The 25,652-nt window shown below is 39.3% G+C and overlaps 1 protein-coding gene across 1 annotated transcript in view; it reads left to right on the forward strand.

Annotated features, from left to right (window-relative positions):
* Positions 1-1,764: 1,764 nt before the first annotated feature.
* The window catches only part of LOC138589195 (solute carrier family 35 member E2A-like), a 29,497-nt gene continuing 5,609 nt past the window's right edge, over positions 1,765-25,652 (forward strand). The window contains exons 1-4 of the mRNA XM_069659388.1: positions 1,765-2,012; positions 2,539-2,994; positions 10,566-10,701; positions 12,017-12,144. Coding sequence (XP_069515489.1) covers positions 2,715-2,994; positions 10,566-10,701; positions 12,017-12,144 — 544 coding nt within the window. The 5' untranslated portion in view covers positions 1,765-2,012; positions 2,539-2,714. The remainder of the gene's footprint in view (positions 2,013-2,538; positions 2,995-10,565; positions 10,702-12,016; positions 12,145-25,652) is intronic.

The following is a 25,652-nucleotide window of genomic DNA, read 5'->3' on the forward strand; positions in this document are numbered from 1 at the left end:
GTATGAAATGTTTGAAACTTTGTTCTGCTTTGTTAAGGTATAACTAAAACTTAGAAGTTAAATGCCCAACAGAATATATAATGTAAAAAGGGTAGGTATAATAAGCCCAAGCTTCAGCCTACACCATTTCGGTCGGTTTAAAAATGTATTTATTTAGGTCCATATAAGTTCTATGTATTATTGGTGGGGATAAATTCTTAATATTGAATGAAATAAATAATAAAATAAATAAATAAAAATATCTCTTTTTTTTAAGGTCTGTAGTGTTGTAAAACTGGATTTTTGACAGAATGTTGAGTTTGAGTCTTCATTTAAACTATTGCAGTCAATGGAAAGAGATCAGTCTGTCACTTTGAGAGCTATCAAAGTTCTTAAAAGGTAAACCTCAGATCCTCTAAATTGTCTTGATGAAGTATATAAATACTATGAAATTCCTTTTTCTTGATAGCTAAATATTTTACACTAGTGGGAATTCTGCCTTTTCTATGCATTAACAGCTGTTATCACAACCCAGTTGAATGCCTTATTCTTTGAAGCCACTTCTACCTATCCTAGCTCAAGATAGATAGATGTCGATTATTGATTTCACACAGGGGAATTGTGGTGTTAGAGCAACAAGTTATCCAGCAGAAAACTATAACTCCTGTTGAAAATAAAATACACAAAAGTATAAATAAATCTATATAGTAGGGTGATTTCAGGGTGATTGGGATTTTTTTTAAATTTCCGTCTTGTGTTAGCTTTTTTTTACCATGAATAAGAAAAAAGAAAAAAGAAAAAAAAGCCAAACACATGATACATTTATGTAATACTGATGTTACCTATCCATTTCAGAAGAAAAGAAGGTTTTAACATATGCGGTTTTACATATATATATGTACATTTTCTTTTCCCTGTTAATCATTATAAAATAAAATAAAATAATTTTCATGTTCATTTCTGTAAAACCTTATTACTGATGGTTTAAAAATCAGTCCACAGTTTATATAAAGCTGCCTTTCTATACTATACAAACTCCAGCTAGTTCATAAACATTTTGTGGTTAAATAGGGGCCTGCATGCACAACCAAAAACAAAAGAAGAAACATAATATTAATAAATACATTTATTAATATTACTGATGTTGTTGCAGTAGTACATCACATCAAGTTTCCATCAAAGGTGGAATATAATAGCTTTAAAATATTATGACCTTATTTTGAAAGCTAGCAAAAGCTTATGTCCATTTCCTCACCTCATACGTTACAGGGTCAACTTCGTTTTTGATGCGTGCCTCGCTCACTTTCTTGATGTCACACCAATGAGGGCATGCAATTTTGATAATTGATATATGGTATGACAGCTAGAGCTCAGAAACCTAAGAGCTTATACCCCAATCACCCTTAACTCACCCTAAATATACCCTAAAAATAACACTAGAAGATAGAAATATGTACATCAAGAAATTATACTATATTAAATATATACATAAACATATGCAGGGAGGTAGAAGTGTTGATGTATAAATACGCCAACAGTGTGCTTCTTGAATGTGCTGAATTTGACCATGAACAAAGTTACGGTAGGCTATCATCCGTGGCAGTTGTGTCAAGTTGAACTCAATCTCACCGGAAATCGTGTAAAATAAAAGCATATTCTTATTGACAAATAGAGGTTTTAATTTGAAAGTTTTTACATGTATTGTGTGTTATTTCGGGGGCGCTTGACATAGCAAATGCACAGTTAACAGCCACGTTTCGAAGTCAGGTACTCGAACATGGGAAACTTAGCAAGATAGGTTAGTGTTTGGGTCTGTGTGCAGTGGGTGTAGTCAGTTGACGTTCCCTCATGTTACGGCATAAAGTGCATGAGTTTTTAGCTTCCAGTCCTCTGCATCCCATGTTGCCACAAAAACAGCGGCTAGCCAACGTCTTTGTACAACTTCCTCTTTATTTGGAACTTGCTGCTGTCTCGCATACCGGCTGGGCTTAGGATATTTTTCAGTCCTAATTGACACATTCGATTAAAAAGAGGTAAGAGTTCGTCGTCTTTCAATTTGAGTTTGCATAATCTTACCGTCTTGTGTTCATGCGTGAGAAGCTAGCTTCTCCAAACTTACAATCCGTATGCCTTTTATAAGACTACGTTTCCCTATCGCTGGCAGTAAAGATCAAAGCTCGGGGCTATTGATAAAAACAATAAATCGCTTTAAAACTTTGCAGTGTAATGTTGAAACAGATTCTATCAGAAATCCAATCGAGGACCTCGTTGGATTCACCTGTTCTCTTTAGAAATCTACTCTTTCATTTCAGAAGCTTTGCTGATGTCATTGCGTAATACAAGAATACAGAATCAGAGTAGAGTTCAAGAAATATACTGATGATGCAAACCATTTGTAACGTAGAACAACATACTTCAACAAAGTATTTTAAAAGCTGTAGCAATTAGCCTACTAAATATTAGTATGTGACGTAGAATTACGCTATAGTAAAATGTGAACTTCTATGCTTTAATTTTTTCAAGTTTTGTGACAAAAAAATGATTTATTTACCTCTTCAGCTTCTGCAGGGCAGGTGGCACCAGGTTGGAGCATTCTGATCATTTACTGCAAGAGGAGCGGCTCATTTGCTGGACCAACTAAAAGATGGACTAACCATATAAAGTCTCATCAACCCCTTAACTCACTATTAACACCTACCTGTTGGGGCCTTGGGGTCCCTCAGGCAGCAAACGAAATGCCAGGTGGCAGGCAGTCTGCCAGGCATACAATGTGGCGCCTCCTGTTGCCATTCCGCAACCGCCAGGAGAGAGTGGTGCTTGCCCGCAGCGAGAGCCTGCCTGGGGAACAGGTTCTAAAGATCACAGTCACAGAGACTACTGTGATTGAGGCGGAGTCAGGGGTATGGAACTGGCGCTCAATGACCTACCTGGGCCTCTGGTACTTCTTTAGCTTCTGTACCCTGTTCCTTAACAAGTACATTTTGTCTCTGCTAGAGGGGGAGCCCAGCATGCTTGGTAAGACAGAATTATATACCTCTGCTTCTAATGATAAGAATTACTTAAAAAAAGCATTAACTTTTATGTTATTGATTTGTTTGTTTTTGTGATTTGTAAAATCGTACAGGATTTTGCTGGCAGTATATTATCACTGTTGAGAATTTTCTAAATCATTCTATGAGTCTTAAGATTGAAAGACACGAAAAACAAGTTGTACCTTTTAACTAGCTAAATTATGTTATGATTTCCAAAACACAATGGGTCTACTCAAAAGGAGCCAACGTCAGTAAATAATATTGAAAATGGGCATATATCCTTGTCCTCTTGCACAAAAGCTTCACTTACAATGTGAGGAAAGCATAGTTACTGTCAGTAGGAGCTCTGTGCCCACCACTTGCCTGTTAAAATTTGAGAGACATCTTACAGCCACTCTCAAATATGATCAATTATTAACATATTCTAAAGCAAACCTCACCAATTAATCCTGTAGGGAGCTGAAGGAATAAACAGACCAATGAGTGATCAGAAACACTGATGAGGCTTGTTTACACCAGTTACAAGTTAATATACAGTTGTGCTCATAAGTTTACATACCCTGGCAGAATTTGTGATTTTTTTGGCCATTTTTCAGAGAATATGAATGATAACACAAAAACGTTTCTTTCACTCATGGTTAGTGGTTGGGTGAAGCCATTTATTATCAAACAACTGTGTTTACTCTTTTTAAATCGTAATGACAACAGAAACTACCCAAATGACCCTGATCAAAAGTTTACATACCCCAGTTCTTAATACCGTGTATTGCCCCCTTTAACATCAATGACAGCTTGAAGTCTTTTGTGGTAGTTGTGGATGAGGCTCTTTATTTTCTCAGATTCAGATTCTTCTTGGCAAAAAGCCTCCAGTTCCTGTAAATTCTTGGGCTGTCTTGCATGAACTGCACATTTGCGATCTCCCCAGAGTGGCTTAATGATATTGAGGTCAGGAGACTGAGATGGCCACTCCAGAACCTTGAATTTATTCTGCTGTAGCCAATGACAGGTCGACTTGGCCTTGTGTTTTAGATCGTTGTCATGTTGGAATATCCAAGTACATCCAATGCGCAGCTTCTGGGCTGATGAGTGCAAATTTTCCTCCAGAATTTTCTGATAACATGCTGCATTCATCTTGCCATCGATTTTGACCAAGTTTCCTGTGCCTTTGTAGCTCACACATCCCCAAAACATCAGCTATCCACCTCCGTGTTTCACAGTAGGAATGGTGTACCTTTCATCATAGGCCTTGTTGACTCCTCTCCAAATGTAATGTTTACGGTTGTGGCCAAAAAGTTACATTTTGGTCTCATCACTCCAAAAGTTTTGAGGCTTGTCTCTGTGCTGTTTGGCGTATTGTAAGCGGGATGCTTTGTGGCATTTGCGTAGTAATGGCTTTCTTCTGGCGACTCGACCATGCAGCCCATTTTTCTTCAAGTGCCTCCTTATTGTGCATCTTGAAACAGCCACACCACTTTTTTTCAGAGAGTCCTGTATTTCAGCTGAAGTTATTTGTGTTTTTTTCTTTGCATCCCGAACAATTTTCCTGGCAATTGTGGCTGAAATTTTTGTTGGTCTACCTGACCGTGGTTTCGTTTAAACAGAATCCCTCATTTTCCACTTCTTAATTAGAGTTTGAACACTGCTGATTGGCATTCTCAATTCCTTGGATATCTTTTTATATCCCTTTCCTGTTTTCTACAGTTCAATTACCTTTTACCGCAGATCCTTCGACAAAAATTTTGCTTTCCCCATGACTCAGAATACAGAAACGTCAGTGCAGCACTGGATGAAAGATGCAAGGGTCTGTCAGGAGCCCAGAAACTCACTGACCTTTTATACACACACACTGATTACAAGCAAACAGATCACAGGTGAGGATGGTTACCTTTAGTAGCCATTCAAACCCGTTTGTGTCAACTTGTGTGCATGTTATCAGGCCAAAATCTCCAGGGTATGTAAACTTTTTATCAGGGTCATTTGGGTAGTTTCTGCTGTCATTATGATTTAAAAAGAGTAAACACAGTTGTTCGACAATAAATGGCTTCACCCAACCACTAACCATGAGTGAAAGAAAAGTTTTTCTCTTATCATTCATATTCTCTGAAAAATGGCCAAAAAATCACAAATTCTGCCAGGGTATGTAAACTTATGAGCACAAATGTGTATATATATTAATATATGTCTGTGTGTGTGTGTGTGTGTGTGTGTGTGTGTGTGTGTGTATATATATCTATTAGAGGTCGACAGATTTATCGTTTTGGCCGATCAATCGGCTTCGATAGGACTTATTACAAACTATCCTCATCGGCTGATCTGGGCTCCAATAGTGGCCGATAGCTGTGCAGCCTCAGTCAGGGACGTACATCGCGTGCATTCACCTTCTCCATACGTGACATACAGGTAATGCTGGTACCTGAGATAATTAATGAAAGTTCACTTTATAACACAGCTTTAATCACAAATTATTAAGTTGTTTATAATATTGCATTATTAATGAATTAGACATCATCATTAATTTTAACTGCTTTTCTGCCGATCTCATGCTGCTGTCTCTGTTTAGCTAGCAAATCATATCTGATCATTTGAGGTGCACTTTTGCTAAAAATGTAAGTTTGCGGTTGCAACTCCCGAGGATACTCTTATCAACTGTTTATTTAAAAAAGGCGTTTGCATAAGGCTGCTGTAGGAGTAAAGCATGTCACGACGTCAACACAAAATGTTGTGAACAGCAATGTGTAGGTAAAGTTAAAAAAGGAAAAGAGCGAGAGACTGACACAGGGGCGATAAATTAGCTTTTTTAACAAGATCCTTATGGTAACTTCTTTGATGCTACTTGACTTGTGGCTGCTGATTTAGTGTTTTTGTTTTTTTCTCCCAAATATATGCCAGAAAGCTTCCGTGATGATAATAACCATTAATTTGTAACTTTAGTAAAACTTTATCAAAAAGGTTTTATTAAACCAGCAACTTTAAGAAAACAACTGAAGTAAAATTATGAGTAAAGTGCAACTTAAATCATTCCTTTAGATTTAAATAAATATTAAATACATACATATACAGTACTGTGCAAAAGTTATAGGCAGATGTGAAAAAATGCTGTAAACTAAGAATTTTCAAACCAGCATCAATTCTTATAGGTACACTTGAACAAAGTCAGGGATTTTGTAGGAGTATAGTCAGGTGTATGATCAACCAATTATACCAAACACAAGCTAATGATCATCAATTTCACAGGTAGGTTGAAACACAGTCATTAACTGAAACAGAAACAGCTGTGTAGGAGGCTTAAAACTGGGTGAGGAACAGCCAAACATTGCTACCAACAGTTTCATGTTACAGGTCGTATACCATGGCAAGACTGAGCACAGCAACAAGACCCAAGGTAGTTATACTGCATCAGCAAGGTCTCTCCCAGACAAAGATTTAAAAGCAGACTGGGGTTTCAAGATGTGCTGTTCAACCTGTTTTGAAGAAGCACGAAGAAACGGGCAACGTTGAGGATCGTAGACCTAAGTGGTCGGCCAAGGAAACTAAGTGCAGCAGATGAAAATCACATCAAGCTTATTTCCCTTCGAAATCGGAAGATGTCTAGCAGTGCCATCAGCTCAGAACTGGCAGAAACCAGTGGGACCCAGGTACACCCATCGAGAAGTCTGGCCAGAGGTGGTCTTCATGGAAGAGTTGCAAGGCCATGCGACTCAACTATGCACGAAAACATAGGAACTGAGGTGCAGATAAATGGCAGCAGGTTCTCTGGACTGATGAGTCAAAATTTGAAATATTTTTCTGTAGCAGAAGGCAGTTTATTCGTTGAAGGGCTGGAGAGCGGTACAATAATAAGTGTCTGCAGCCAACAGTGAGGCATGGTGGAGGTTCTTTGCAAGTTTGGGGCTGCATTGCTGCAAATGGAGTTGGAGATTTGGTCAGGATTAATGGTGTTCTCAATGCTGAGAAATAGGCAGATACTTATCCATCATGCAATACCATCAGGGAGGTGTATGATTGGCCCCAAATGTATTCTGCAGCAGGGCAACAACCCTAACATACTTCCAGTGTCATTAAGAACTATCTTCAGCGTAAAGAAGAACAAGAAGTCCTGGAAGTGATGGTATAGCCCCCACAGAGCCCTGATCATCAACATCATCGAGTCCGTGTGGGATTACATTAAGAGACAGAAGGATTTGAGGAAGCCTGCATCCACAGAGGATCTGTGGTTAGTTCTCCAAGATGTTTGGAATAACCTACCAGCTGAGTTCCTTTATAAACTGTGTGCAAGTGTACCTAGAAGAATTTATGCTGTTTTGAAGGCAAAGGGTGGTCACACCAAATATTGAATTGATTTAGATTTCTATTCTGTTCATTCACTGCATTTTGTTAATTGATGAAAAATTAATTTCACACCTGCCTAATACTTTTGCACAGTACTGTGTATATATATATATATATGCAAGTCGGCCTGAAACCAGTGATTGTCTTTATGCCACTCCAGACCTCCCTAATGTTGTTCTGCTGGAGTTTTTGCTCCAGCTTCCTCCTGTAACTGTCTTTAGCCTCCCTGATCTTCACCTTCGGGTCCCTTTGAATTGTTCTGGACAGGGCCAGCGAACTTAATCTGTTCAACAGATTTGACAGGGCCCCTAGGTAAATGGAGTAGGAGCATGTCAGCAGTTTGGAGATGTTTCACAAAAACGATTATAATAAAAGGAGGGCGGACTGCAAACTATGCACTGTGCAACTGTTGAGATGAGGGGTGAAAAATAGCTCCTCTAACACAAGTAGTTTAATAAAATCCTTTTTAACAGACGTTAGGAGGCGAGCAGATATGACACAGATCTGTGTGTTTCTCATGCTCTGTACCTGGTTCAATAAGGTTACGATCTGTCTGTATTTCTGCACACAGTTACTATAAAGTATACGTCTCCACATGTGAATGATACGAGCAGGAGCCTGCGATCAGTTCATCATAGTTTATTATAATGCAGGATAATGTCGATCTGTGTGTTAATCACGCAGATCTTTCTGTCTGTTTGTCACTGTTAACAGACTCCAGTCTGCTGTGTAGTTTATATATTTCACAGATAAACACAGAGCTGTAGAGAAGCATCAGGCTTCTTGATCATACAAAAAGTTTTATATTGCTTCAGTCTGTGATCACCTCCTCTCACCCTCTGTGCTTGCGCTCTCCTTGTATTAGAGCCTGACCGATACTGGATCTTTACACCGATGCCGATTCCGATATTAGGGAGTAAAAAAATGTATGTGTATATGTATATATGTTTATATAGGTAGTGAGAATATTCCTGTGGAGGTGACAGCTGAAGGCAGTGTCTGAAGCAGCCACTCTGAGTCTCCGGTGCACACTGAGGGCACAGTCGTGAGCATTGCACTTAATTAAGACACAATATCTTTATTAAAGCTAAAAATCATACTTGCTGCTATAAACACAGCATTAAAAGATATTAATAAAAACTATTGATGCGCTGTTCTTCAACTCTTTAACGCTTTATCGATTTCTACATACGAGGATTCAGGAGACGGTCTCTCTTCTGCATTCTGGGGGGGCTGTGAAGGTGAGACAGCGCTGATCAAGACTTTTATTTAATATTTGCTTATATATTTTTAATTTTTAAGGTGCTTATGGAATACGTCTCGCTACAAGACGAGTACAAATAACACTGCTGGTATGATGTTTATGGTGACATGGCTCGCTCAATAACGCTTGATGTTTAGTGACATAAAATGTTTGAAAGGTATCAATTTACAACCTGGCTTCAGTTCACTACCTCACCATCTGCAGTTCCCCTGTCTCCAAAATGTTCGTACACATGGGTCAGAGCTGCCGTGGAGGACCGCACATTTTCCCGTCAAGTTAGTTTTTTATATATCCCAAAGTTTGCTTTGAAAGTGGCGTACACCGCCTTTTGTGCATACGCTGCGAACATTGATGGACAGGTTGATTGTTTTACTGAGTACATCGACTTCTGTAGAGACACAGTCATACCTACAAAGACTGTACGCTGTTTCCCCAATAACAAACCCTGGATCACAAGTGACATAAAGGCAATCCTCGACCAGAAAAAGGAAGCTTTTAGAGATGGTGACAAAGAACGGCTGAAACAAGTGCAACATGAGTTGAAGAGGAGACTGAAGGGTGAGGTGTGGAGAGGAATCGATACCATCTCTGGCTACAACAAAAAGAAAAGACAGCCAATAGTGGATGATGTTGAAAGAGCCGATGAACTCAACCAGTTCTCCTACAGGTTTGACAGGCTACTCCCCTTCTCACACCTGTGTCTCCAACCTTGTCTGTCACTGAGACAGGTGTGAGGTTGGAGCTCGCGAGACTATGCCCAAATGGTGTGTGTCCAAGGCTGCTTAAAGACTGTCCTGCCCAACTGTGTCAACCTCTCTACAGGATCTTCAACCTGAATCTACAGCTTGGGTGGGTTGCGGCTCTGTGGAAAACATCCTGTATTGTACTGGTACAAAAAATAAAATATCTGGCTGAACTAAATGACTACAGGCCGTTGGCCCTTACTTCGCACATCATGCAAACCCTAGAGCGGAAGATTCTATGCCTACTGAGGCTCGAGGTCAAAGACAAACCTGATTCCCTGTAGTTTGCATACAAAGAACACATTGGAGTAAGTGATGCTGTCCTCTACATGCTTCACCGTGCCCCATCTCATCTGGAGTCAGGGTGGACTCTCTGGGGGATGTGGTGGAGAGATGCACAACGAAGAAGGTTGAGGCCATTCTAAACAACACAGATCATCAACACCTTGATGGACCAAAGATACCACGGTGGTTGACGGCTCCTCTCTCTTCGCTTCAGGACGGAGAGATATTGAAGATCTTTAAGTAAATGGTAGATGAGATGCCAGACAAGTGAATTTCCCTTTGGGGATCAATAAAGTTATTGTTATTGTTATATTTCAATCACCATATATCCACTTCTCAGCATTTAATCTTTAAATTAATTTATTGTATTTACATAGTTTTTTTCTTACTTCTATTGCTTCTAATGCTTTCTCTGTGTCAGAGCAACTGTAATGTGGGAATTTCCCCCCGGGATTAATCAAGTTTTTCTGATTCTGATTCTGATGTATGTATGTATGTTTGTGTAATGTCCATATATTCCACAGTAAAAAGTACAATACTGTCGTATTTTGTAATGATTTTATTATTTATTATCTATCTTAGGGTGCTTTCACAACTAAAGTCTGTTTGTTTGATCCAAATCAAAGACCAAATTGTTACAATCTTAAATTTTGCCTCGAGTTTGGTTTGTTCACACCAATGACTGTATATATAGATGGACAACGCATCTCCATTTTGACACATGAATGTGAAGTTTTAGTTGAGTTACACCCTTTTGCAATTTAGTGTTTTGATTTATGTATGAACTGTTTTGGGTCAAAAAATCCTCAGTGCTGTAAACTTAAAAAATGTTTTGAGAAAATAACAGAAACACTTGTTCATGCTGACATTTGTGCTGCAGGTGAGAGGTGAGTGGCAGTGGCCTTATTTTGTCTTCTTCTGTATGCTTCCCAGGTGCCGTTCAAATGCTCTCCACTACTGTAATTGGCTGTCTAAAGATGTTTGTGCCCTGTTGCCTGTACCAGCACAAGTCCAGAACCGAGTATCCTCCCAACTTCATCATGATCATGCTGTTTGTTGGACTCATAAGGTGGGCCTCTATCTCTAAAAGACAAGGAGTAAATGTGCTCTGAAAAGAAGTAATAAATTTAGCAGTTTTAATAGATGGACCTATCAATTTCATACATGTTTGCCACGGCTCCTAATTTAAAGGATAACACTATCAGCATGGAAGTGGCACTTTGTCATTTTGAAGGAGACAGATACATATACAGAAGTTTTGTTTTACAATGTTGTTTCACACAATATGCAAATTATGTGTACATTTTGTAACATAATGATGTTTTACGTAAAATGAATGAAATAATTCCTAATGTTTTGAAAGTAGTTTAGTCTTGGGGTCCCAAGGGAACCCAGTTAGTACTTAAAGTATGTTGGTAGTATTAGCCTTAACAGATTATTAGAAACAAATTTATATTGTGCGTGTTGGCTACTAAAGTACTGTAATCAGTGCCTTGTGAAATGTAGCATGTTGGACTTTATAAAAAAAATATTGTTAGGGTTAGGGTTATTTTTTTGGTTCAGTATTTAAAAATTAGTCTCAAATATTTTTCTGTAACAAGCAGCAAAAAGGTAGCAGTGTGATGTGTGACTTTATTTGCTTAGCATTGTACATCCTGCAGTTTGACTGTTACACATAAACACTACAATATATTTTTTAGCATGTATGGGTTTTTCGCAATGACTGTATATATAGATGGACGACGAGTCTCCATCTTCTCCCATTGTATGAAAGTGATGCCAAAATACTTACCAGAAAAACAGCACGGATCCTGCACGCTGGCATATTTAACAGCTTTGTTGGTCTGAGGTCAACGTTCACAGGTATGGAAACTTCAATGACTGTAGTGATTGTTTTTTGTTTCCTCTTGTGGATCGTCCTCCACTCTGCTAATGCAGAACAGAACGGCTGCAGGAGCCGTATTGGTCAACAGAGCTGGCAATCATCATTTTTACAGCATCAAATAACTAATTAAAAATAAACTTATCAGAAAAATGAACACTTGGAGGTAAATCAGCATAAGAACTTACTATAATGACAGAAACCATGTTTGAGAAAAATGTATTCGCCGTGTATTTTGGTTTTATAGTTTGATACTCCCACCTGTTAACATGGAGGAGGCGGGCTTTATGACCTATCATGCCACCAGTCAGCAGGGGGCGCTCGAAATGTTTTGGCTTCACTTTTAGGGAGCTGTCATGTTGTCCATCTTTTCATACATTCTATGGTTTTTCGTTGTATGCTGGGGAACACAATGTTGTAAATAACCCATTAGATACTTAACAGGAGCATCTAAGAAAGTACATTATTTAAATTAATGATGGATTCTCTTTCAATGTTTCAGGTTCACCACAGTGGTTCTGGGTTTGGTGAGCCTGAAGAATGTGGCAGTGTCTTTTGCAGAGACAGTGAAGAGTTCAGCACCCATTTTCACTGTCATCATGTCCAGGCTTATTCTTGGAGAATACACAGGTAGCACACTGATGAACAGTATGTTTGTATGAGGGATCTTGCTGTAAAGTTACAGGATATCAGGGCATTCACATTAACCCCACATTAACAGTCACTTCAACTCTTTGTTGACATTAGTGAATGAAATGTGGTCTAACCAGTTGGACTACAAAAGGGAAATAAGGACCATCTCTGTTAAGGCCACACAGTGACATCGTACCATATGGTAAGGTATAAGTGAAAAATAACGTGTTGAATAAGAGTGAGGCAGAGCGTGGGAAATCTGAAACCTGACTGAAGAGGTAGTAGAAAAAGTTGTTAAGTTAAATTGTTAAAGTTAATTTGCTCCAGCTGCCACAATGGTTACTCTACGTACATGCCATGAAAACTTGTCCCTCTTCCTCACATGTCCTTAATTCTGTAAGCTTCCAAGTGACAGGAGGCCCAGGCCAGATCCCTGTAGTCCCATTTTCTCTCTCTCTCTCTCTCTCTCTCTCTCTCTCTCTCTCTCTCTCTCTCTCTGTAAGTTTCTTGCTAGCTGTGGTTTTTCCCTGAAGGTCAAAACATAATATTTCACAAAAAGCACAAAAACTTTTCACAGAACAAAATAACAATTTTCAAGTTATTCTCACTTCTCTCATGTCTCTTCCTTGCATCTTAGTCCCTCCCACCAGGATGCATGGAGAGGAGCGAGGAAACAAGGAAATATGTTGCAGGAGAAATGAGACATTCTTTCCTTGAAAAGCGTAAAGAGGCCTTTGTTCCTTTTTTTTCTTTATTTCTTTATTGGTTTTTCACATTTAACAAACATAAACAGACATAAACGGAGTGCTTTTAGATTCAGGTAAAATAAGAAAATAATAACAATGAAGGGAAATAAAATTAGGAAAATAGAAATAAATGCATCCATAAACAGAAGATAAGTAAATATTAAATGAATTCATGAAATATTCAACTATGGTTATCAAAGATCAAAGATCAAAACCAAGCACATCTGGCTGGAGGCTCTGGAGGTCCATAAGAGGCTCCATATTCTCAGAAAGATATCCCCCTTATTTTTTCCAATATAAGTGCGCTGTTCCAGTAGTAATGTTTCATTCAAAATTTGTTTGGACAAGTTAAATGTTGGAGGCGTTTGATTGTTCCAATTGAGCAAAATGCATTTCTTTGCTATGATATTATGGCGATCCTCTTTGTGGATATTGGGTCTAGTGACCTATCCTGTTCTGTACCAAAGAGGTATCTTGTTGGTGTAATGTCCAATGGAACTCCTAAAACCTTGGCAGTCAGGTCATGCATCTCCTTCCAAAAGTGTTCCAAAAGTGAAAATATGAGTAATTGACCCTGTGCATATAGTACAACGATGGCATCTAGAAAATGAGTTAGGATACATGTTACTGAAACGGAGTGGGGTAAGGTACATTCTGTGCATAAATTTGTAATTCTGTTCAATAATTTTATTACAAGACAATGAAGCAAAGACGTTCTGCGTCCCACTGATCATCACTAAGACCACGTCTCAGATTTTCTGCCATACATTCTTAAGTGGGGTTAAGGAATCACGTCTTCACTCTAGTCCGCAATCACCCGCTCCCTCCCCCCTCCCTCTTTGCCCGTGCGCAGCAGCTCTCACCCTCTCTGTGTCTGCATCACACTTTCTTTCATAGGATGTTTTATATGATTATATGATAAGTCTAATGAAGGAGACTGAGCCTCCCTGTTAATTTGCATACAGAGTGGGAAAGTGAGATCCGATCACAAGTGGTCACTAAAGACGCATTTGAGGTGCTCCTTAATGCTAGGTGTGAACTGCAGGCTTAGAGCTGTCCACTTGTGATTGGATCACCCAGGAAAGATGCTTAATACCAACCATGTGAACAGGGCCTGATCTTCACCCTAGTCTACCACTATTATTGGCATTGTAACCATAAGTATGTGTCTGTTGTTGTTCATGTAACAAGGACATATGTTGTTGTGGTAACAAGAACATATGTTGTTGCTGCTCTCTTTGCCTGTCTCTATCCTGCATCTCTTTCTATCCCATTTTCGGCCCATCCAGTCGAGGCAGATGGCTGTTCAACATGAGTCTGGTTCTGCTCGAGGTTTCTGCCTGTTAAAAGGAAGTTTTTCCTTGCCAATGTGCCGAATTGCTAAGTGCTACTCATGGTGGATTCATGTTGGGCCTCTCTTTAAATAACTTAACAAAGAGTCGGTCTAGACCTGCTCTTTCTGTAAAGTGTCTCGAGATAACCCTGGTTATGATTTGGCGCTATACAAATAAAATTTGATTGATTGATTGATTGATTGATTTATACCATGGTCTTTACACTTTGAGCATGGACTTGCCAATTGAGGGTGGCAGGTCTGGATTGAGGCTAAGGACTGAAGTGATTACATTAACTTTGATCATGAAGCCTGATGCTCCTCTAAATTCAACATATGAAGTACACAGCATATGGACATACTGTGTGACAGCATGTGGAGAAATGTATACTTCATAGTAACTGTGCATGGAAATACGGGACAGATTGCAACGTAATGGACTCAGATCTGTGTGTGTCTCTCATGCTCTGTACCAGTGTCCTCACTGCGCTGCATTATTAAACTCTGATCACTTGATTTTTAAACTGTGATAAAATGCTCATGGATATATCTCTGATCAGCGCCGCCTCTCCCCCTCATTGGATCAGGATTGTCCCGTATTAAAAACTTAAATGCAGTCTCCTTACTGAACAGACACGATCCGTCTATTTCCGTGCACACTGTGTAAATTTATGTTTACACATGCTGGAGTAACATGAGAAATAAATAAAAATTAAATGTTTAAGAGACATAGCAGAGCAATGTTCAATCAGACAGGAATGAGAGGCGAGTGGTCTTCCATATCTATGTGATCGTTGCCGTGGATACAGAGAGTGGGCAGTGCTTAATGTGGCCCAGGACCCATGTGCTTTTACACTATCAGACGTATGTGGATTAGAGATAGACCGATATGTTTTTTTCAGGGCTGATTCCGATACCGATTATTAGTAGTCAAGGAGGCCGATAACCGATATTTGGAGCCGATATTCATTTGCAGTAAAAGGGAAAAATTGGTGTCAAAATTTTGAATAATACAAACTCCAACACCTAACTTTGTTTAAATGCCTTTAAGCATATGTTTATTAAACAAACAAACAAAAAGCGCAGGGAGTTCCCAGGGTCAGCAGCATCTCTTATAAAGTTAACTGAAAATTTAAATAAATAAATAAATAACTTCCTGAAGTTTTATAAAGTAAATAAAACAAGGTTAAATAAAATTTGCAAAGAAATGAACTTTTTCTCCTCTCCGCCGTGTGTGTGAGCACTCTGCATGCACAGCTTTCACTGCTGATTGGCTGTTACCCGTGCCATGGCTCTGCATGTATCCAATCAGTGCTGTGGGTGGGGACAATGCTGGAGACAGAGTAGTGACTGCAGACAGAGAGGCGCGGCTGCATCAGAGCCAAAATAACCCAGTTTTAAATTGATCTCTTATCGGCCATCGGAGAAAAAAAAAAAAAAGGCCAATGCCAATATGCGTCAAAATAGACCTAATCGGCCCGGCCGATAATCGGTCTATCCCTAATGCGGATAAATTCATCCCAGACCACCTCTGTATGTGGCCTGAGTGATCGGATCTGAATGCGTCCTCAATCCATCCTGGGACCGTTCAGAGCTGTAGTTAAGGCTGTCCACTTGTGATCCGATCAGGAAAACCACATGATAATACCAGGTGTGTTAAGGGCCATAGATTTTAACAGAAGACCCACAAAACTTCTTTACATCTTGCCAAGCCCGAAGAGTGTTGTATATTACATAAGTTCTTGGTATTGTCTGAAGTGCATTGATTTTATTAATAAAGAGGTAAAGGTAAAGAGGTCAGGGAGATAGGACAGCAAAGCTCTTCTTCGATATCTGTCCAGTGAGCAGTTTTGCGCATTTTTTTAAACTTGCAGAATTTTTGGCGATATGCCTCAGGCACCAATTCATATGCCCTGAGCACAGCGGTTTTAACTTCATCATAGTTCAGACTTACTTCAGGTGACAAAGATGCATAAACCTCTTGAGCTTTACCAGTAAAAACACATTGCATAAGTAAAGGCCAGACCTTTTTAGGTCATTTTAATGTGGTGGCAACACGCTCAAACAAAGCAAAATATTTATCTATGTCCTTCTCACTAAAGGGAGGGACCAAACGAATGCATCTGTTAATGTCAAATTCGCCTGCTTTAACCTCAAACACAGTGGGTGAAGACTGCTTCAACTCAAGTTCTTTTAAACGAAGCTGCGCTTCTACCTCAATTTTGCGAAGTTCTAATTCATTATTGAGTTCTTTCTCTTTAATTTCTAGTCGGCGCATTTCGACCTCTAACTCCTTCAGATGGAGTCGTTCCCCCGGATCTGATTTTCCGGCAGGTGAACTCATCACTGCAGCACCTGGGTTACAAGGCAAAACTCCCTTTTCATGCAAAACAGACCACAGCTCAGATTTTATCACTTGCTTCTTAAGATATTTATTTATAGTGATACCAAAATGATCTGAATCAAAACAAACTGTTCTTTAGTACAGCGATGAAATATATCGAGACTAGGTTGTGCCTCAAAGTCCTTAATATTGACAATGCCACAGCACAAAGAAACACACGTCAGCATCAATTAACACGTGCAGGGACAAAGTCACAATGACACAGTTTACCGATACAAGTAACTGTGGCAAAACAAAAAACAGTTACAACGCCGCGGCCAAAAAAACAAAAATATACAAAGCCCGCAGTACTACACACACTGCGTTTTTCATCAAGCCGTTAGTGTGAGAAAAAGAGAAAAAAAAGTTTGGACGAGCCCCCAAATATGTTACGGCCTCTCGAACTAAGAATAAGACAAAACGAAGTCTCACAATGAGGACCGCAACATATTTAAAAAGGATGCCACACAACAGTAGGATGTTTGAAAACCCACAGGGTTTTAATTTGTTTATTTAATAAAGAATCAAAAATCATCACTACGAAAATAAGTGATAAGGGAAAAAAAAGGAGCTGGAGACCCCGGCCAAAATGAACAAAAGTGGACAAGTACTGGGCCAGCCACGCAATGGACCGTCGCTCCCAGCACCTCCCCCTAAACTACCTAAACTGGAAAAATCATCATAAAACAAAAGACGAAATAACTAGACTACCGGAGATCTCCAGCCCGAACTAAAACAACAAACTAAAACAACAAATATAGCCACCATATTATGGTACTGTACTGTGTTATCATGCATGATGGGGCAAAAAGCAAAACCACGTTTGACTCCTGATTTTACACTGAGATTTAAATATGTCAAATGAAAGAATTGTTGTAGAAACAAACCACATATTTATTATAAATAGCAAACACTAAAAAAAAGACGTCCCATCCCCCAAACCCTCTCTTTCACGCACCCCATCTCCACACACACGCACACAAAATTATGGAACAACAATTAATTGAACACAACAAAATAAATAAGAAAAATGATGCCCAAAATTATTAATCAAATGACTCCAGTAGTGCAAAGAATACAATAATGAATAAATACAATACAAAAAAAAAGAATAAAATACAAATCTCTGCCCTTTTCCACTAAATGTCTTCCAGCCACTGCTCCAGTGGCATCCCTGCATGGGTCTGACAGTAGATGGTATCAAGAAATTGGCTGTGGCCACTTTCTTCGGTGGCTACACTTTCTTGGGAGGCTAAAGATAATCAGAAACATTAGTTTAAAGAACATAACATCAACAATCTGCACATGACAATTTGATATTAGTTTAAAATACCTTCTTAGACATCAACTGTGTTAACCAAGGCAACTGTTGGTCTTTTCTTTTTTACCGACAACTGGATTTGACACAAAGAAGCTAACCACAATGACGCGAACGATCAATAGTTATATATGGATGACAATAGTTTTATGGATGGCATTTACCTTGAGATTGAGAGCTGAAATTCCGCTTTGAGTTTGAGTTTGCCGCCGCATCCAGTGCAGACCATTACCCCATAGAAAGTTGGACTTGCTTGGCTTAGATTGGCTGAAAGCAGGAGGGGGGCGGGAGCTGGAAAGCTGAAATCCTCTGAGCGCCACTGGGAAAGATGAAAATTCTGAAATCCCTGTGACGCAATTGGCTTTCAAAGCTGAAATTGGGAGGATGCAATTGGAGGCTCGGAAACAGTCGGATAGGGGTCAGGTGCCGCTACAGACCTGTGGGCTGCTGTTGTGTTATTTGTACAGTATGTCATCGAGCATTTCTAATGGTGTTCAAATGTAAGTTTAATCAGCGTGATCTGCACTGTGACAGTATCTTTATGAAAAGAAAACTCACATCTCCTACTTCCTGTTGGCACACAAAACCTCACGCCGTGTGTGTGTGCTGCGGCTGTAACTGTTAAAGGAAACACTCTGCGAGGTTGTGTGTGCATCCAGGAAGTAGGAGACGCGAGCATTCGTGCTCAATCCATTTGCAATGCAATAAAGCACAATGAAAAACAGCACAAGTTGAATCTCCTCCGTGCTAACAGGCTAACTGTAGTGTTGGTGTGCATAGAGAACACATCATGACCATTGACAAACTTAGACCTGTCTGATAAATAAGGTTTAAACTAGGGCTATCAATCGATTAAAATATTTATTCACGATTAATCGCATGGTTGTCCATAGTTAACCTGTGATTAATCAGAAATTTTTTACCTATTGTAAATGTACCTTAAAGATATATTTTTTAAAGTTTTTAATACTCTTATCAACATATGAGAATGGCAAATACCATCCAGCTTTAATCTAGAATATGTTTCATGTCTATTTTTCCTATGCAAGTTCAGAATGGCATAAAATTTCTGGGCACTGCCTCTTGTGGTGTAACATATTTTCTCAAGTGCTAAATGATGTGTGAAATCATTTAACCATGATTTAAAATTTGGAGGAAATTTCTCTTTCCATTTATACAATATCAGCTGACGATCCAGGAGAGATCCGAAGGCTATCATAATTTTTGCCCGGCGGTTGAGGTGTACGTCAGGTGGTACAACTCTAAAAATTGCGGTAATAGGAGAGGGTTTTAAAGATATTTTCAAGACATCTGTAAAGAGTGTGAATATGAGTTTCCAAAATCTGTCTAGTTTTGGACAGGACCAGAACATATGTGAGAGGGTGCCCGGTGCCTGTCTGCATCGGTCACATGTGGAGTCAGCAGAGGGAGTTATTTTAGACAATTTGACTTTGGACCAGTGGAGGCAATGCAAAACCTTGAATTGAATCACAGCGTGTCTTAAGCAAATAGAAGAGGAATGTATCTAGTCTAAAGCTTCTTCCCAGATTTTCTCAGAAAGCTGTATGCCCAATTCTACTTCCCACCGATTTTTCAACGAAGTCAGAGGTTTCAAATCATGAGAACTAAGTAAGGAATAAACCAGCCCAATGGACCCTTTGGAGTATGGATTGAGTTTTAAAATAGAATCTAGGAGAGAGCTGGTTGGTTTGGACGGGAAGGAGGAAATGGACGTTAATATAAAATTACAAAGTTGCAGAAATCTAAAGAATTGTGAGCGGGGAATGTTAAATTTGAATGTTAGCTGATCGAAAGATGCAAAATTATTGTCAATAAACAGATCTTTTATCGTAGCGACTACTCCCTCAGTCCAGATGTTAAAAGCTTTATCTATGATTGATGGTTTAAATAGATGGTTTTTCGTTATGGGGGCATAGATTGAGAGTTCTCTTAGGGAGAAAAATCTTCTAAACTGTGTCCATATCTTGAAAGGATGTTTTACGATTGGGTTTGAAGTGTATATAGATATAGGTTCAGGTAGAGGGAGTTTTGTACTGAGGAGTGCCCTTAAGGAAGTACCATCAAACGATAAATTTTCTAGTTGTAACCATTTGGGAGCTGTAGGCAAATCTGGGGACTCTTTCCAGTAAAGTATGTTCCGTATGTTCGTCGCCCAGTAGTAGTATTGAAAGTTGGGAAGGGAAAATCCACCATATATGCGATGGCGCTGCAACATATTTTTACGTATTCTAGGGATTTTCTTATTCCAGATAAATCCTGATATTAGTTTATCTATTGATGTGAAAAATGATTTGGACAAAAGTAAAGGGGCACACATTGATTCTCCCTCCTAATGACAAAGGTAGCAAACCCCAGCGTTCCAGATCTTGTTTTAAATTATGCAATAATGGGGGAAAATTAGCTTTAACGATATCTTTAAACTCATACGTGATCCAAATTCCTAAGTATTTGAACGTGTATTTACCTTGAGGGGAAAGTGGTCAAGTGTTAGTGATTTAGTGGCAGCATTAATTGGCATAATTTCATTTTTTTGCAAATTGACTCTGAACCCAGATATTTTACCAAACTCTCCCAGTATATTTAGTATGACTGGCAGACAAGTTAGGGGGTTGAATAAAAATAAAAGTAGAGTGATATCCTATGTTCTAAACCATTTCGCCATATTCCCTTTATATCAACTTCACCGCGCAATGCCACCGTTAACGGCTTGACTGCTATTGCAAAAGATAGAGGTGATAGCGGACATGCAGGAGTGGAAAATAGGAGGAGAGGTTATTGTTTGTGCAGATAGCTGCTGTTGAGGATGGGTATAACACTCTTATCCAGGAGATAAATTTGGAACCAAAGCCAAATTGCTTGAGGGTATAAAATAAGTAATCCCACTCCACCCGATCAAATGCTTTCTCAGCATCGAGGGATATTAATATCTCTGGGGTATTGGGCGGAGCGGGGTCATAAATTATATTGAATAGGCGTCGTATATTAAAGAATGAGTAGCGGTTTTTAATGAACCCTGTTTGGTCATCAGATATAATGGAAGGTAAAATAGTTTCTAATCGGTGTGCCAGCATTTTAGCTAGAATTCTACTGTCAACATTTAGAAGAGAGATAGGGCGATATGAACCACACTCCAAAGAACTTTTATCTTTTTTATGAATAAGTGAAATGACTGCCTGTCGCATTGTTGGAGGAAGTGAAGAAGTATCAAAGGACTCCTCAAATACAGAAAGTAGAACAGGGGCAAGTTGGGTGGCAAATTTTTTATAAAATTCACTTGGAAACCCGTCAGGGCCAGGAGATTTCCCTTTTTGCATAGAGTTTGTGGCGTTTACAAGTTCTGCTACAGAGAACGGTTTTTCCAGATCAGTGGCAATGTCACTATCAATAGTGGGGATCTCTAATTTCTCAAAAAATTTACTGAACAAAGACTCATTCTTGAGAGATTCTGTATTATACAGTTTTGCGTAAAATTTGTGAAAACATGAGTTAATTTCTGAATGGTCCTTGTGTCTAGAGCCAAATTCATCATTTATCTCAGCTATAATTCGGTCTGATGATTTCTGATGGAGCTGGTGGTCAAGGATTTTCCCGGCTTTTTCACCAGATTTGTAGGATTTACTTTGCATTTTGGTAATAAGGTTTTCAATATGCTTCGTTGATAGTAGGTTAAATTCTGTCTGGAGAGCCAGTCTTTTTTTAAATAAGTCATTCGATGGAGTAGAGGCGAGAACTCTATCTAAATTTAAAATATCGTTTGTTAACTGTTCAAGTTTTGCGTTATGACTTTTTCTTAGTTTTGCACAGTATGAAATAATTTTTCCCCCTTAGATATGCCTTCATTGACTCCCAGATTGTTGATGCAGACATTCCTGGGGTCTGGTTATGTTTAAGAAATGTGGTTATTTCAGACGATATAAAATTAACAAAGTTTTCATCAGAAAGTAACAGTGAGTTGAGACGCCAGGGACGGTAGTTGGTATGAGAGGTTGGCAAAGTCATTGATAAGGGGGCAAGATCCGAAATGATTATTGCTTGATATTCACATTTAGTTATTACTGGTAGAAGTCTTGAAAATAGTCAATTCGTGAGTATGTTCCGTGAACGGGTGAAAAAAAGGAGTAACTTCTAGATTTAGGATTCAAGAAGCACCAAACATCAGTTATTCCATTTATATTGAGGAATGATTGGATGGTAAGAGCTGTTTTAGATGTGACTGAGACATTGGATGAGCTACGGTCTAGATTAGGTGACATTGCACAGTTCATATCACCACCTAAGATAAGATGGTGAGTATCCATGTTCGGAAGTTGAGAGAAAAACTTTGTAAAAAAAAAAGAGCTGTCATCACAGTGCGGGGCATAGACATTAGCCAGAATAACCGGTGTATTATAAAGTCTGCCTACCACAATTATGTAGCGACCCGAGGAGTCCGTTTCAACCTTCGACATTACAAATGGGATATTTTTGTTAATATGGATGGCTGCACCTCTGGACTTATGATGGAAATTTTAATGATATAACTGACCAATCCATCCCCCTCTGAGCCTGAAATGATCAAAAGTATGCAGATGTGTTTCCTGAAGGTAGGCGATACCTACGTTAAGTTTTTCTAGGTGAGATCATACTTTTTTGCGTTTAACAGGGTGATTTAAGGATTTTACATTCCAGCTAACAAAGGTTACATTGCAACCAACTGGTCCACTTGGTAAGGCTAATGTGGTCATTGTCTTATGTATTAGCACAAAAAGTTATAGCCATTCTGCAGCAGGATAGGTTTGAATTTGAAAGCTGACAAGATCCCCACATAAGGAAGAGACAAAGAAGGAGGAAAGAAAAAGGAGAAAAGAAAAAAAAAAAAAGGAGAAAAGGAAGAAGTAAACTAAAGAAAGACAGATCAGGTACATTTGTTTCCCAACCCCTAACACCTATTAGAATGAGGTGGTACCCAAACCCCTTGCAATGGTGTTCACACATTTAAATGTTTACAGGGGGAATGCACAAACCTTACTGGATAAGCTCTGCTGATTGATTTCAAATAATGTAAGGTACATTGATAATCATATTGATACGTATTATGTATGAACACTTCCACCTAAAGGCACGCTTCCTTTTGTAGATATCAAAATCAAAAAAGCTCTATTAGGAAAGTAGTAATAGCAATAACAGTAAAAAATAAAAATAAAAACAGTGTTGTCGTGAACTAAGATTTGAGCTATTCACTGAGAACATATAGAGAAAACTATCCTGTAATAGCTCTATGTAAACAAAAATTGTGTCACATACTAATTAAAATAAAGTATCCAAGCAGGCATAAGCAAGAGAGGCACGAACTAAGAAGAATAATAACACAGATGACTAGAAACTATACACTTAGGACCCGTAAAGTGTTCTTCTAATTTATGTTGTTTCTTCTTGTATTCTTTTTGCATAATTATGTTTTAGCAACTATAGATATTAGTCAGCCAAGAAGATATCAACATCTTCAACTTGAGTCCTTGGTCAGTTAAGTGATAGTCACTGTGTGTGTTTATTACTCACCAGGAGTGATAACATCAAGAACAAGACCCCTATGATAAACAGCTTTCTCTTACTCGTGATCTGTTCAGACCCTCTCTGGTAGAATGTTAGTCTTCACGTATGCCAGGGCGTCCTCCGGGTTTTGAAACTGCTTTTCAGTCCCATTGTGTGTCACTCGTAGTCGCGCTGGATAGATGTTTTCCCGTCCTCGTAGCAGACGTTTCACTTCCATAAATGCTGATCTGGCTTGCGCCATGCTCGGGGGGTAGTCCGGGTATATGTAGACGGGAGCCCCGTTGAACTGAAGAGGACCAGATTCACGAGCACGGCGGAGAACTTCCACACAATCTTGATAATAATGTAGCTTCGCCACAATGACACGGGGTTTATCAGGTCTCCTTGCCTGGAGACCCCGATGAGACCTGTCGATCAAGGTGTTTTTATACCTGTTCAGCACTTTTTTCAACAGGCTGGAAACAGCAGATGGGGAACTTGAACCAGGAGTCTCCGGCACATTCAGGATCCGAATATTAGGACGTCTCATCCTTCCCTCCATGTCAAGGCATTTTTCTCTTAAATTGGTTACCTCGGTCTCAAGTTTGCCCACTGTTATTTGCAGTGAAGTCACGTCGTCCGAGCATGATGAAAGTCCGCGTTCCATTTCAGATATTGTTGTTTTCATTGTGTCAAGGTCAAAGCGAATTGTAGCCGTGCTGTTAGCAACCTCCGCTTTCACCGCCTGTACATTGTATCTGACCTTTTCAAGCTCTTCCGCCAGCACGGTTTTCACCTCCGACTAAGTAACATCACAATGTCCTTTTTCAATGAGTTCAGTATTTCGGCCTTCATGTCTGCGGTGTCCGCTCGGTCATCAGGTTTAGGAGAGTCCCGTCCGCTAGCATCCGAGGAAGCACTCAAGGTCGCGGCTTTATGCCCGGTGGCGAAGGTTCCTCCGGTGAATTTGTATTTCCGCCAATTGTTGGCCATTGGCGCAGTAATGGAAGAGAGACAGTTTAACCAAAAGGTCCCAAAGTAGCTTAGAACATTAAAACGTAGCCTTCTGTGGACGTGGAGTGCCTAAATATAACTTTTAAATTTAAGTTTGAGCAGAGGTTATCAAAACGCAGCCTACTCCATTGTCCGCTCCCTTGTTGCACTACTTTTAAACAAACAATATGTGAACAGTTTTAAGTGCAACTTTAAATAAGAATAAATGCTAAATAATACAAAAATAAAATTTACCCAAAAATTTAAAATTTACCAAGGGCTAACTGAATAAATATGCTATTACAAAGTGCAATCACAAAGTGCAACTCAATGGAAACAATTACAGCTTATACAGAAAAGGCAATAACATTAGGCTTAGGCCTACATGCTTTTGGCAAGAAACACCTGCCTGTCAACATTTTCTAGCTTGAGAGACGAGCGAAGGCAGGTTACTACATTTCCCCCAGCGCTAAAGACCCTCTCTGACGGGGAACTTGTTGCAGGAATGCACAAGTACTTTTTTGCCAGCTTTGAAACTTGTGGGTAGAGTCTCTGATGTTCCTTCCATCAGTCCAGCGGGTCCTCTTCACTGTTAAGGCTGGCACACTGTAGGTAAAACTGAAGCTCAGAGGCTACAGCCTGCTGTTCCTGGTGAGGAGAGGACCCTGTTGTGGTTGCCCCAGTGACCTTGAAGAAGCTCCCCAAGGTCTTCTTTTTCTTAGATGTACTGGATGCATCCTCTGCACTGTCTGCAGTCCCTCCACATGGATCAGTTGTGCCCTTCTCCTTGAAAAGTACATGATAAATAAAATAAGAAATAACAATAACAAATTCAGTCTTATGGAACATATTTAACATCCATATTCAGATTACAGCACATCAATGACCTTTTAGCACATTTTAATCCACTTAATATCTTGAATTTATTATAAATTCTGTATCTATGTATCCACAATTATTACTAACCATGCTTGCAGAGGTAGCCATCTCTGATATGAGTCTGGCCTGGATTGGTGCAATCCTGTCCTCACTGACGTATCTCAGCTTGAAGCGTGGATCGAGAGCAGAGGCCATGACTAGCAGTTCTTGTGTCTCAGGATCCTTGTATTTTTCCTCCAAGTAAGTGAGGATTTTGGTTTTGATGGTGTTGATCAGGCCTGGAACACCATCACTTACTTTGAGGATGGAGGAGCTGAACAG

This window comes from Semicossyphus pulcher, unplaced genomic scaffold (genome assembly GCF_022749685.1).
Source record: "Semicossyphus pulcher isolate SPU_LCO1_2020_fin unplaced genomic scaffold, fSemPul1.0.p SCAF_13, whole genome shotgun sequence".
Classification (NCBI taxonomy): Eukaryota; Metazoa; Chordata; class Actinopteri; order Labriformes; family Labridae; genus Semicossyphus; species Semicossyphus pulcher.